The 15,216-nt window shown below is 31.6% G+C and overlaps 1 protein-coding gene and 1 pseudogene across 2 annotated transcripts in view; one reads left to right on the forward strand and one right to left on the reverse strand.

The window, feature by feature from the left end:
* Positions 1-15,216, forward strand: part of Rnf19a (ring finger protein 19A, RBR E3 ubiquitin protein ligase) — a 45,479-nt gene that overhangs the window by 22,028 nt on the left and 8,235 nt on the right. For both annotated transcript variants that reach the window (XM_077800579.1, XM_026384916.2), the window contains 4 exons: positions 752-1,519; positions 7,232-7,440; positions 12,233-12,377; positions 13,194-13,356. In XM_077800579.1, coding sequence (XP_077656705.1) covers positions 846-1,519; positions 7,232-7,440; positions 12,233-12,377; positions 13,194-13,356 — 1,191 coding nt within the window. In that variant the 5' untranslated portion in view covers positions 752-845. The remainder of the gene's footprint in view (positions 1-751; positions 1,520-7,231; positions 7,441-12,232; positions 12,378-13,193; positions 13,357-15,216) is intronic.
* On the reverse strand, positions 2,198-2,462 carry LOC113180277 (U2 spliceosomal RNA; annotated as a pseudogene).

Raw genomic sequence — 15,216 nt, forward strand, 5'->3', positions numbered from 1 at the left:
CGAAATCTTTCATTGAAATATTCTCTTGTCTTCTAGAAGCTTCTTAGTTTTACTTTTCACATTTAGATCTGTGAACCATTTGGAATTGATTTTTACACGAGGTGAACCATAGGTCAAGTTTTTTTCCTCAGATGAATAATTTATAGACATGGTACTTTTGTTTGTTTGTTTGTTTAAAGACCATTCATTCTTAGTGCTCAGCAATGTCATTCACCTTTGTCATAAATCAAGTGCCCGATATATGGGACTTTTAAGACTATATTCTGTTTTATTGGTTTGTATCTTATCTTTGTGACATAGCACCCCATGGTAATTACTGTAACTTTTTATAATAAGTAATTTTTCTGGCACTGTAAGAGCCCCTCCCCTACAGTATTTTTCTTCCAGATTGTGTAAGTTAGTTCTTAGCCATTTGTATTTGCATACATTTATTGACGATTAAAAATAAAAACTCAAAAAGGCAGTGAATAGTCATTAAGTTCAGTATGATAATGATCAGAAGTTTATGTAAGATTTTAAGAATGATTAGGTTAGTTCAAATGTAGAGAATCTTTTAAGATTAAAGAATGTCTTCGTATCTATTTCAGCATTAATTTTATATTCTTTTATTATACTGTTTAATAAGTTGGCCTTATGTAAAACTAATGGCTGAAGAATACACTCATTTAGTATTTCTTAGAGTTTATAAGTTTACAAAAGCATGCAGACTAAAAATACAATTAAGTGATCTTGGTTTTTGTTTGCTTTTCAGGACATCTATGATAACAGTCTTCGGTAAATCAAACTTCTTCAAGAATTCTGTTCAGGAACCAAGTAGGATTTTTTTACATCATGACTTAGTCTGAATGCAAGAACAAGAAATAGGTTTTATCTGTAAATATAATGAAGGGCTGTGTATAAACACTGACCCCAACACAATTCTAATGAGCATTTTAGACATGAGTTTACACCGGCAAATGGGTTCAGATCGAGATCTTCAGTCTTCTGCTTCATCTGTGAGCTTGCCTTCTGTCAAAAAGGCACCCAAAAAACGAAGAATTTCAATAGGCTCTTTGTTTCGGAGGAAAAAGGATAACAAACGTAAATCAAGGGAGCTAAATGGCGGGGTGGATGGAATTGCAAGTATTGAAAGTATACATTCTGAAATGTGTACTGATAAGAACTCCATTTTCTCTACAAATACCTCTTCTGACAATGGATTAACTTCTATCAGCAAACAAATTGGAGACTTTATAGAGTGCCCTTTGTGCCTTTTGCGGCATTCTAAAGACAGATTTCCTGATATAATGACTTGTCATCATAGATCTTGTGTGGATTGCTTACGACAATACCTAAGGATAGAAATTTCTGAAAGTAGAGTTAATATCAGTTGCCCAGAATGTACTGAACGGTTTAATCCCCATGACATTCGTTTGATATTAAGTGATGATGTCTTGATGGAAAAATATGAAGAATTTATGCTTAGACGGTGGCTTGTAGCAGATCCTGATTGTAGGTGGTGTCCAGCTCCAGACTGTGGGTAAGAAGATATTGTTTGACTTTTCTTAAGTTACATCATTTTTTTCCTGTGGGGATAAAAGAATTTGTTGACTGTTACTGAAAAGAACAATCTTAACATGTCCAAAAATTCATTGATTCAACAAGTATGTTCAGCACATGCCAGGTTAGGCACAATGTTAGGTACTAAAGGCAGGAATCCTATCATGTTGTCACTGTGTTATATTTTCACGTGAAAGCATTTTGGAAGAAAAGAGTAAGATGGAAGAGAACAGGATTTAGTGGTATGCAAAACTGAAAATTTCCCCACCATTTGAGAATTTTTATTTTGGAATAACAGATGAAAGGACCAGGTTCTTTGTGATCATCAATTAATAACCTTTTGAAAATACTTCAACTATGCTACAGAATGATGTGTTCTACATATAGGGTTTATAAAATGCTTCATTTGCCTCAAGTTTTTGAATTACAAACATTTTCCCCACATTTAAAATAAAATATTTTTTAGTATATTTTATTATTATGTTAACAATAGTCTCTATTTATATAATGTGTTTATTATGTTTAGTTGTTAGAACCAGGAGAAAATAGTCATATGCTCTTTAAGAATAGTAAAAACTACCAATAGTGAGGTTTAGCATACATTAGTACAGTATACATTATAATAACAGTTTATGAAAACCTGTAGTTTCCAGTTTATTTGGGTATAGTCTCAGGCAAGGCTGGAATGTGAGCCTTATAACTTGAGGACTCTTCTCTGAATCAAACCCATTTTTAAAAAATATTTTTTAGTTGTAAATGGACACAATATCTTTATTTATTTATTTTTATGTGGTGCTGAGGATCGAACCCAGTGCCTCACCTGTGCTCTATCACTGAGCCACAATTCCAACCCCTCAAACCTATTTTTAAACTGATAAGAACAGATACTACACTTGATCTTAGCCAAAAGGCCAAGAAGCGATTCAAACCTATTTTTAAAAGCTTGTTATATAGTCAATTTTCAAATTGTATTTAACCTATATTTCTATATTTTATAATTTTAAATGACAAAAGTCATAAAGATTTCATATGATAATATTTATTAGTAACATTTAAATTTTTTCAAAATGGACACTTTTGGATGTTTTTGGACATTTTTTCTCATTAAGACTTCATTGTTTAAAATGGCTTAGTATTTTAAATACTTGAAGAAGATAAATGTTAAGTATAAAATATAAGTAATAGAAACTTCAGTTATGAAAACAACCATTGGATATGTACGTTTAATAAAGAATTATCCTTCATTAATTTGACTATATAGTAATTTTGTATAGCCAGTTGTCAGTACTTTATTCACAAAGGACAGAGAAAATATGTCAGAGATTAATTTTTAAATATATTTTGGTTTATGCTGGCTCTCTAGGTGAAGAGCATATTTTTAACATTTTTTTGTAGTTGTAGATGGACAGCATGTCTTTATTTATTTTTATGTGGTGCTAAGGATCGAACTCAAGGCCTCATGTGTGCAAGGCAAGCACTCTGCCACTGAGCCCTAGCCCCAGCTCAAGAGTATATTTTATATGCTTGATGATGTTTCAGACTTTTTGTTGGTGTTATATGGAAAACCTCACCCAGTAGCATAAAACTTGAATGTGTACTTTGAAAACAAAATGTACATGAGTCCTGATTAAAGTTAGTTTTATCATGAGCATGTAGAAATCTGATTTTGAATCCCTATCCCATCATGTTACAAGGGTTGAGCTCCATCTTTAAAGCTATTAGTAGCAAAATTCCTAGTACACAATAAGCTTCTCATAACTTTTGTTATTCTTTACCTTCATTTCCTAAGTGTTTTGTTTTTTGGCAATGCCAGGGATTGAACCCAGATCCTTGTGCTTGCTAGGCAAGGACTCTACCACTGAACTCAGGACTCTGTTCTTATTTTTTTTAAATCAGTTAGTCAAAAGTTTAATGGACCGATGTGCCAGGTACTGGAGGTTTAATAATGGATAAAAGACAAAAGTCCTTGCCTTTTTGGAGCGTATTAAAACCTTTGGAACCCACAGAGGGACTTTAAAAGATTAAAATTCCATTTATCATTTAAATCTAGAGTAAGGAATACAGGTAAATATCTGAATATTTGGTGGTCATTTATACAAATGCTTCACCAGAGCATCAGGACCACAGGTGTATAATGTGGCATTTAACCCCTCATTATTCAACACGCTTGAAAAGTTTTTTTTTATTTTTTGTCTTTTAGAAATGTCAGATGTGAAATTATAAATTTTCCCTTTTGCATTTGATATTTATCAATATGGCTATTTTTTGTATCTGTCTTTAATTTTATTTAAACAAGTTGTTTAACACACTTTAAGAAATGCTGTCTTTGCCTCAGAGTAGAAAAGAACGTTGACCTGGTTTCTATTTGATATCTCTTGAGGTTTCTGGCCCAATATTATTTCTGCTCTTCTGAGGGCCAGGCTTCCCTTTAAACTTGTTTAAAGGATGGTATTTCTAACAAACCCCTCTTGAGAAGAGGTTTAGAGCTTTATCCACAAAGGACCGAGAAAGCTGAGTACTGTGATTTAACTAGAGTGAAGCTTTCTGGTCTTCTTGTAGAACATACCAGTCCTCACAGATTTCAAAGAAAAAAATTTGGTCAGTGGCTATGGAGAAGAACTGGGATGAAGGAAATATAAGAGGAGAGGAAGCATAGAATCTGTGTTGGATAAAAGTACTCAATTACCTTCTGTTGTTTAGGAGGCCTCATTTGTATGTTGTCTAGTCAGAAAGCAAAAAATGGTGTTTTTAGTTTCTATCATTGCCTGTTTCAATTGACTAAAACCCTGCCAGCGACTACATGATTCCTGTCATCTTATGTGAGTACCTCTTTCTTTTCTGGAGACCTTTGAATGTACAGGACATTTATTATTCTAGAATGAAATTAATTTAAATGTCTGTGAGCCAGCCCCTTAAGGAGGGAAAAAAGTATTTATTTTTTCTTTGTAACCATAGGTAAACCTCATGCTCTATGAAAAATTGTTGAGTGAACCAGTTTGATTATATATCCCTAACATTAAGACATTTAGATAATAGTGTGGGAAGTTGAATTTGTACCAGCTATCCTACATCTCTCTTCTGGCTTTGTAAATTGTGACTGAGTTGAAAAAAATAATTGAGTTTAGCTTTGTCTCCTGTATTAAGACAGATCTCTCCTTCCTTCAATAAAAAGTAGATTAGAGAAGAGAGTTAGAAAACAATGGCATTTCTTTTCCATTCAATTTACTATTTTATATAAATATTTTACTTTGTCATAGATACTATAGATTCATAATTAATAGAAAGTTAAGTGTACAGTCTTTTTTACTGTAAGTACAGTGATTAAGCTGTCTTAAAGCTGAAGGAAATGAAGCTTTGCCAAATCATGCTTGTTGATTGAATTGTGTTTAATCCATGTGTTTGAACTTATCTGTGATGACGATAGTGAGAGAATTCATCTATCGGAAGTAAAATAGAATTTAAGACGTAGTTTAAAGGGTAAGGTACTTAAGGGAGTAATAGGTCCAAAAATAGAAGAACTTGCTGCTTCTTCAAATCTTGCAGAATCTTATAATCTTGAAATTTGGTAAAATCTCAGTTATAATTATTATTTAAATTTTATTTTCAGTACTTTACCCTTTAAACTGAAGATTGAACCCAGGGCTTCACAGATGCTAGGCAAGCCTTCTGCTAAGCTACACTCCCAGCCCCCAATTTTTTTTTTAATTTTATTTTTTTTATTAGCTACACATGACATTACAATGATCTTGGCAATTCATACATTTGTATCATTGCCAAAATTTCTTAATTGAAAGTTTCATTGAGATAATTGTAGATGCACATTTTAAGAAATAATATACAGAGATCCTTTGTACACTTCCCACTACTTGTCCCCCTACGAAACCATTTGGTAAAGCAGAACATTATTAGAATATAATCATCACTTAAGATAAATGAGGATGTTGGCAAAGATACAATCTTATTTTACTCACTTTCCCTGGTTTTACTTAGGCATAAAAATTGTGTGCATGTGCATTTAGTTAAATAGAATTTAATCTTCAGTTTAAAGGGTAAAGTACTGAAAATAAAATTTATTTATTTATTTTTTTTAAGAGAGAGTGGGAGAGAGAGAGAGAGAGAGAGAGAGAGAGAGAGAGAGAATTTTTTTTTTTTTTTTTTTTTTAATATTTATTTTTTAGTTCTCGGCGGACACAACATCTTTGTTGGTATGTGGTGCTGAGGATCGAACCCGGGCCGCACGCATGCCAGGCGAGCGCGCTACCGCTTGAGCCACATCCCCAGCCCTGAAAATAAAATTTAAATAATGATTATAACTGATATTTTACCAAATTTCAATATCATGTGTAGATTTGTGAGTCTGCCAACATAGTCAAGGTTACTGCAGTTCCATCACAAGGATCCCTCATTGCTCATGTTTCATAACAATATCCACCTCCCTCCTTCCCACTTAATAACTCTTTTCCCTGGCAGTCACTAACAATTTTTCATTTCTAAAATTTTGCCATTTTAAAAATGTATAAATAGGGGCTGGAGTTGTGGCTTAGAGATAGAGCACTCTCCTAGCATGCATGAGGCACTGGGTTTGATCCTCAGCACCACATAAAAACAAAAAATAAAGATATTGTATCCACCTATAACTATAAAATAAATATATATTTTTAAAAATGTATAAATAGAAGCATGTGGTTTGTAACTTTTTAAATTTACTTTTTTTCAGTCAGTATAGTTCCCCAGAGATTCATCCAAGTTGTTACCTGTATTAGTTTCTCTCTTGTTAAGTAATGTTCCATGGTGTACATATATGCACCATTTACTTGTTGAAGGATATTTGAACTCTTCATAGTTTTTGACTATTATGAATAAAGCAACTATTGGATATTCATGGACAAAATCTTCCATTATTCTGGGATAAATGCTCAGAAATTAAGTCAAGATTTTAAAGTGCCAAACATATTTATTCAGAGAATAGATATTAGTGCTATACACAAATCTGTTGTTCTCAGTTTTTCCTTTTCTCTGAAGCAAAACTATCCAAATTACTTCTTGATTGAAAAATTCTGGTTTATGTGCTTTTTGGAAGGAGATTGGTACCGACTAATTTTTACCATAGCACAGAAAAAAAAAGTGAGACTTTATGCATAAATTACAAGATAACAATTTATAAATTGGCACAGTATGCCATAAAATTTTTGGTGTATTTCTTTCTAAGTCTTTTCTGTGAACATACAATACTGATTTAGTACAGATTTTAAAAATAGAATTGGGATTAGGCTAAATATAACTTGATATCCTATATCACAATGAAAAGTTTAAAAAGTTAAGATTGAATTTTTAAAATGTTTTTAAACTGTGTTCATTTATGATCTACTCATCCTTTTTTCATTTTTTTTAAATTCTTTTAACATTTTTTAGTAGTCAATAGACCTTTGTTTTATTTATTTATATGAAGTGTTGAGAATTGAACCTAGAGCCTCACATGTGCTAGGCAAGGGCTCTACCACTGAGCCACAACCTCAGCCCCCTTTTCTTTCATTTTTATATTGGTGAGATAGATGGTATTAGAGTTATAGCTGTTTGCAAACACATAAATGGAAAATTGTTTCAGGAATAACATTTTATTTGGATAGGTTTTTTTTACTTCCTAGTTCTTGTTTTATGTCATATTTTAAATTGTATTTCTTGTTCTTTCAAGTTATGCTGTGATAGCATTTGGATGTGCCAGCTGTCCAAAATTAACTTGTGGGCGAGAAGGCTGTGGAACAGAATTTTGCTACCACTGTAAACAGATTTGGCACCCCAACCAGACCTGTGATGCTGCTAGACAGGAGAGAGCCCAGAGTTTACGTTTGAGAACTATACGTTCTTCATCCATTAGTTACAGTCAAGAGTCTGGAGCAGCAGGTATTTATGTTTGATTTTTTTTTTCTAATAAGATACTTGACATATACAAGAATACCTACTCGTTTTAATAAAAAGTAATCATAGCTACTGTTACACTTGTTCTCCCTTCACTTTTTAAAAGTGTTTTAGGTTTTAAGTGCATTTCTGTTCCAAAAGGACTCCTCCTTTCCTGTGGAAGAAAGTGACTCTGAGATCAAAAAGATTGTTATTAAAAAAGAAAACAAAACAAAAAAAAGAAAACAAAAAAAAATTATTTTTATATTTCCAATAAAATAACAACTTTGAATGTATCACCTTTAGATTATTTCTAATTATGTAAATATCGCAAGATTAAAGATTTAAAATGTTGTTCTTGGAATCAGTTCTATTTAATATTTGGTGAAATGCATTGTAAGTTAGCTGTCTCATTCAGTCCCAGGTATAAAGAGGATATTAAGAATTTTAAGGTGTCTTTGGCCAGGAATTTAAAAACTACCCAGGGATTTACATATGAGCAATGTATTTATCTCAGATACTAAAACAACAACAACAACAACAAAAAACCCCTGAGCATCTTAATATTCTTGGAGTAAATATTCAAAAAGTTTAATATTTCCAGTTGACAAAATTTTCATTGTTTATTGGAATTCCAATCTGTTTTAGAAAAATGTTTTTCTAATTAGTTGTAATAGAGGAAAAACATGGAAAATACAGGAATTAATTAAGAAAACAATGTACATTCCTACCAGTTGTATATGAAGATTGTCATGTACTTTGTGCTACTAGGAAAAAAAGGTCTCATTTAAACTTTTAACATGGAACATTAAACATTTAATACTTTATTTAATGTGCACGGATTTTCATTCTTGTTTGCTTACTGACTTGTTTCCTCTCCTAAAGATTTAGGGTGCAACTCAAAAGTACTAGTTATAATTTATAGATATCTACAAATTGGGTCCAGAAGCAATTGGGGCCTGAATATACCTAAACTATCCCCAAAGGAAGATGTTATTGTCCTGTTCACTTGGAAATAATCTCCCTCTCCTCTAACTAAGCAGGAGTAGGTATTTATTTGTTTTTTGATCATAAGACACAGTCATGTAGAGCAAGAGTGAATGGAGTCTAGAATCAGACTGCCTGGATTTAGATCTCAAGATTCTCCACTTTCTCTTTGACCTTGAGCAAGTTATTTATTTCATCTTTTAAAGTAAAGATAATAACAATGCTTATGTTCACAGTGTCCAAATATTCCCTGGCTCTGAGTATATGAGATAGGGAAACAGAAACCATAGTCACCTGCTAAAGATTTGAGCATATCTGGGCCATCGTTACATAAAAGATAACATGGCAATAACTTTTGTTATATTTTTAAAAAACATTATGAATTAATTATGCAAACAAGGATTGGTCTTCCTCAGAGTAGTAACCAGTAGAGAGTTTATGTTTATTTCAGCAGTGCTAGCTCAGAATGGCTTACTGGCATAAACTTTTTAGATTTTGCTAATTTAATGTCAGTTTGATTTGACAATATGGTATCAGGGAAAAATCAAAAGTTCCTTCAGAGCTAACCCTAAGATAACGGTATCATACAGAGTTGAATCATAGATACTGGTTTAGGGCTTGTCAAAAGTAAGATGTGACTGTATGATAACAAGAATGATTTTTTTATATGTAAAGTATATAAAGTAACTGTGAAGACAATTTTGAAAGAAAACCTCCCAATGATTTGAGCCAAATAGTAGCATTGTTGGAATAAATATCACCTCTCAATATGATTATTAAAAAAATAAACTTCATTTGGAACTTATTCCATGTTTAAAATTATAGTTCTGAAAATTTAAAGTACATGCATTTTTACATATACTACTTAAAAATACTACTTTTACATATACTACTTAAAAATCAAAGCTCTTGAAACAAATGTGTGTGTGATCATTTCTTTTGATTTAATCTATTTTTTTTTTTAAAAAGCCCTAGTTAGCTTCTCATAGACCTGTGGAAAGAGAAAAAGGAAATGGAGTTACTATATAAACTAGTTTTTTAAAATTACTTTTACCCTAGATATCATGGTATTCTTTGTTTCTTGCCATCATGATACAGTGAAAAATTTGTATGATTGGTATAATAATTTATTGGTTAGTTATTTCTAATCAATCACTGAAAATAAATATGTGCTTAATCACAAGGTTCATTAAATAATTTATAATGTTTATATTTGTCTTTAAACTCTGACAGATGAAGTCTATTATGAAAAGTCTGTGAGACTTTTCCTTATAGCTATTGGAGGTTCATATGCTTGGAGTTGTATTTTCAATGAACTACTAATTTTTTTTATTTTTGCTATTTATTTTCCTCTTTATAAAAATATAACTCCCACCCCCACCTCTATTCCATACTACTACCATTCTAAGACATAACCTCTGAAAACATTTGAGAACATAGTGTTTTGTAGTGTTTTTTCTTAATAGGACAGTGGCCTATATTTTAATAGTAAAAATAAATATAATAGTCAAAAAAGATGGAAGTCTTACCAAACACTTTTAAAAGGTATGGGAAACTTTTTTTCTCCTAATATCATTCAACTGTGGCTTAATGCTTGTGGAATGGAGACTCAGTTGACCCATCTAATCAGTAATACAATTTCATTTAGGATTTTTGCATTATGAGACCATTTTGAAAAGAACATACCAGTATATAATGTGAACAGTAAATTCTTGTTTGAATTTTTTGGTTTGAGGAAACAAAACAGCTTTTCATAAATATGTATAGAAAATGAAAATGTGAGAACAGATATACCAAAAACACATGACTTATGATGTTAATTCTCTAACTTTAGCATATTAAAAGGCTGGGTTTTGTTGTTTGGGAACTATAAGAATAAAGAAATGTTACCTGTATACGGGGTAAAATTGGGAGTTCTTAACCCACTTGAATCTAATGTATGAAATATGATATGTCAATAGCTTTGTAATGTTTTGAACAACCAATAAAAAAAAAGAAAAAGAAATGTTACCTTTGATAACTTTCAGTTTGTTCCAAAGGTTGCATGGATTAGAGCCAAAATTTGAGTCTCTTTATTCCCACCTTTAATTGAGATATCTACTATTGAGTATTCTCTGGTATAAGAAAGCCTATCAATTAATATGCCACTTAAACAGATAGGATTAGCCTTTCTTTTCTTTGATATACTAAATATTGAATGAGGTATAAAAGCCAGTTTTTTTCTTTTGTGCCCCAGTGTTTATACATTTTTAATGTAGGTTTTATGTTCTCTGGATTATAACTTATGGATATTTTTAATTTTTATATTCTAGTAATTTTCACTTGTCTTGATCTGGCTACATAGAGTTATTAGTTTGCTCAAAATTGCTTGAATCATTAAAATACTAATTATGAACATTGACGAGTTCTTAAGTTAAAAAACAATTTTGCCCTAGAAGAAACACTAAGGAACCCTGAATTCTCTGATAAAGCACAGGTAAAATTTGACCATGAAATTTGTAGAAAGGAAAATAGAATATAGCTTTTTTTTTTTTTTTTTTTTTTTAAAGAGAGAGTGAGAGAGGAGAGACAGAGAGAGAGAGAGAGAGAGAGAGAGAGAGAATTTTGTTTTTTTTTTTTAATATTTATTTTTTAGTTCTTGGCGGACACAACATCTTTGTTGGTATGTGGTGCTGAGGATCGAACCCGGGCCGCACGCATGCCAGGCGAGCGCGCTACCGCTGAGCCACATCTCCAGCCCTAGAATATAGCTTAATATTTATAATATAAGAAATTGGAACAAATACTTAAATTTAGTGGTTAACCCTATAAATAAATATCTTTTCTAAACTGGGTGTTATGTATGTGTGAATTTATATATATATTAATGTATGTATTTAATATGCATATATGTTATCTAGAAAATGTAACTGGCCAATAGTAAAAGTAAAATAATTACAGGTTGCTATTTAAATAGCTGCAAAAGGTTAAAATAGTTGTAGCATTTAAGATTACTCTTATTCTGTCCTTGATTCCTGAAGTTATATACCACTTGATTTTAAATTGGTACTACTATCAGTTATAATCATATTTCTATAGTAGGAGCATATACCAACATTTGTAAATGAATAAAAAGGACAAAGATAACTCAAAAAAGTCATGAGCATTATTAACAATGGTTGCTTTTGTACTGATATTTTCCCAGGGTATTTAGTGTTTATAACCATAACTTTATCTCTTATCTCTTCCCTTTTATTTTGGTTATTGATTCTTTGCGTGGTCTGTCTATCTTTTGTATGTGGTACAAGGGAAACCCTGCTTTTCTAAAGATGCTATCATTTTTATAGTGTTTGCAGTTGATGTTATTAGAAGTGAATTCCCAGTACTTAGGATATAGTGCCTATTATTAATAGTTGTCACTTCCTATTAGCATTTATTTACTATAGGAATAGCATAAGACTATCTACATTTGAGTTAAGTGGAGTTGTTTAAAGAAGTTTTAGAACAAGAAGTACCATTCAGTAGACAGCTATGGTATCTAGACAAGACAAACTTCATGTAGTTTGCAGCTTGTCTAATGCTGTCCTTGATTCTTCTTTTTTTTTATTCTCATTGTTTGACTACTATGTTTGAAAAATGTTTACAACTTGAAATTTTCATGAAAGATATGTTCCCTCTCAAAAGGGAAGAAAGATGCTTTGTAGACAGCATTAAGGTATCAGTTAACAAATGCTAAGATTTTTTTTTTGGTAGACCTACAAATGATAATGTACTAGAAATTATTTTTAGACCAGTTTTATATACTTAACAGGTATCTCTGTGTTCCTAATAGCTGATGATATAAAGCCATGTCCACGTTGTGCTGCTTATATAATAAAGATGAATGATGGGAGCTGTAATCACATGACATGTGCTGTCTGTGGTTGTGAGTTTTGTTGGTTGTGTATGAAAGAAATCTCTGATTTACATTATCTAAGGTAAGCTTTTAGAGGGAGCTATTTATTTGTAAATATGATTTTATAAGACAAATTTTTTTTAAAAATATACTAAACATTTTTAAACATGGGATTTATAAGATATTTAAAGGGGTGGGTTTCTTCTAGTTATATAAATTTAGAGGGTATCAAATATTATGCTAGTTATTTATGAGTTTTATATTTTTGTTTGTTTTGAAACATGCTGCAGGAGTCTCAATATCTTGTCCAGGCTAGTCAAGCATTCCTGAATTTAAGTGATCCTCCCATCTCAGTCCCCTGAGTGCTGGGATTATGAGCATGTGCCACCATGCCCAATTTATACTAGCTGTTTGGAATTAATAACTAGTCCAAAATAGGAAAGGGAGATTTTATTTCTTTTTGTTTTGTTTTTTATTGAACTAGAATGTTAGTATTTAATACCATGTTTGTCATTATACTAGATCATAAATATTGCTTTCTAATTTTCTCATATACGAATTTCCTCATTTAGGCCACAAACTATAATCAGATAATTATATGCCTCAAGTAGGATAAATTGTTTGTGTTAATTTAGTCTTAAAAAATTAAAGTTTTGAGGGTTATAGAGGACTATGAATAAATTTTAAATCTGTTTTTCAACATCCTGCTAATGTATTTTATGGTGAATCTTCCCTTAATTTTTTTTTTTTTTTGGCTTTTATATGAAAGATCAGAATTCAAAGAAAGGAGGAAAATAAATATGAGAAGTTTCCTAATATAGTCATTGCTTTAATGTGTTAATAGTAATTTGCTGTGATATTTTGCAGTAGTTATTTACATTACAATTTTTCCCACTAGTCCATCAGGATGTACTTTTTGGGGGAAAAAACCCTGGAGTCGAAAGAAGAAAATCTTGTGGCAGCTGGGAACCCTTGTTGGTGCTCCTGTAGGAATTGCTTTAATAGCTGGCATTGCTATCCCAGCAATGATTATTGGCATTCCTGTATATGTGGGCCGTAAGGTAAATGCATACTTCCTTCTCCGTGTATTAGTTTATTTTAAATCTTTAGATGGATCTTTACTATTGGCAAAATGTTTTTGCTTTGTTTTCAGATAAAAAGTTATTTTTATTTTCTTCATTGTAAAACAGTTACCGTTTTTTTCAAAAGATAATACCCTTTCAGTGTTAAGATAATAACATGCATAAAAAGCAGTCTTTCTCAGATTCTGAAAGCTTTAGTACATTTGCATTGTCAAGCTAACCTTGGGGGTTTTTAAAATTTTTAGTTGTTGATTGACCTTTATTTATTTATATGTGGTGTTGAGAATCAAACCCAGTGCCTCACACGTGCCAGGCAAGTGTGCTACCACTGGGTCATAGCCCCAGCCCTCAAACTAACTTTGAATATAAAGTATTTAGGGGTACATATCTGACATTTTTCTTATGAGTGTATCCTTGTAAAATCAGGTCTGAGATTTTTTTTTTTAATAAAAGTAGCTAAACAATGAATGCCCTCAGGCATAGGATAATTAGCCAGTTGTTTGCTCCTTTGTACTTCAGTTCAGAGTTCCTCCTCTTGAATTACTGCTATTAGTAAATACATTCTTCTGTAGATTATAATAATCTGGTAGAAATCTAAACACATTTATTAATTACTACCACTGGCCTGTGATTGTTGAATTATACCTCATTAACTCAGCAAATAATTATTTTTTGAAGAGTTAATGGGATCATTTATGAAATGCTAAGAAGTCTGCTGCAGTCTTAATTAATAGAACCTCAGAAATGAAAAATAACTGTAGAAATTATCTAATCCTAACCCTGTTCCCAAGCAGAACAAAGAATAGCAATTTCCATTTTTTTCTATTTATTGATTCTCTTTAGTTATACATAACATTAGGATTCATTTTGACATAATTATAAAAACATGGAATATTATTTGCTCTAATTTATTCCCCGGTACTTCCCCTTTTCCTCCCTTCCCTCCACTTTACTTTATCTTTCTGCTATTAGAGATTTTTTAAATTTAATGTCTTAGTCTTAATGGTATATTCATGTATGTACATAGGAAAGTTAGGTCAGATTCATTCCACTGTTCTTCCCCTATCCTTCTTCCCTTCCCTTCAGTCCCCCCCTTCATTTAGTCCAGGGATTTTTTTTTTTTTAATGGGAATCCTCACCCCTCTGCTTATTTCAGACTAGCTTCTCATATCAGAGAAAATATTTACCTTCTGACTTTTTGGTCTGTTTTTTTTTTTTTTTTTTAACTTAGCACAATAGTCTCCAGTTCCATCTACTTACCATCAACTGCCATAATTTTGTTATTTTTTATGTCTAATATTCATTGTGTATATATACACATTTCCTTTAAAAGGATAGTAATTTCTAAAAAGGAAACTAACAGTTGTTGAGTCTGTGTGAAAGATGTTTTATGTACTTTAACTCATTCTAACTCTGTAACAACTTTATTTTAGTCTCTTGATTTATATGATAGAATGTTGAGATTTTTTTAAAGTTCATGTAATTTATCGTTAGCTACACAGAAAGAAATAGACTTGGGATTTAAATCCAAATGGATTCTTTATGTAAACATCTCTGAGAAGTGTCACTGTAACCATTTGGGCCCTTCAATGATGAGGAAACCATCAGCTCATGAGGACGCCCATTCTGTTATCAAATGGCTATAAATTGTTAGAGAATTCTTGTGTTTTGAGTCAAAAACTATTTCCTTCATTCTGTTTCTGATTTCTGGGACCAACTCGGTGTAAGGTTGATCCTATTCCACATAACCCCCCAATGTTTTTCATTGAACATGTGTTTTATAAGCAGGAAAATTTTTTTAAAGTTAGTTTGGGGGGCTGAGGGTATATATATGTTCAG

Source organism: Urocitellus parryii, chromosome 7 (assembly GCF_045843805.1).
Source record: "Urocitellus parryii isolate mUroPar1 chromosome 7, mUroPar1.hap1, whole genome shotgun sequence".
Taxonomy (NCBI): domain Eukaryota; kingdom Metazoa; phylum Chordata; class Mammalia; order Rodentia; family Sciuridae; genus Urocitellus; species Urocitellus parryii.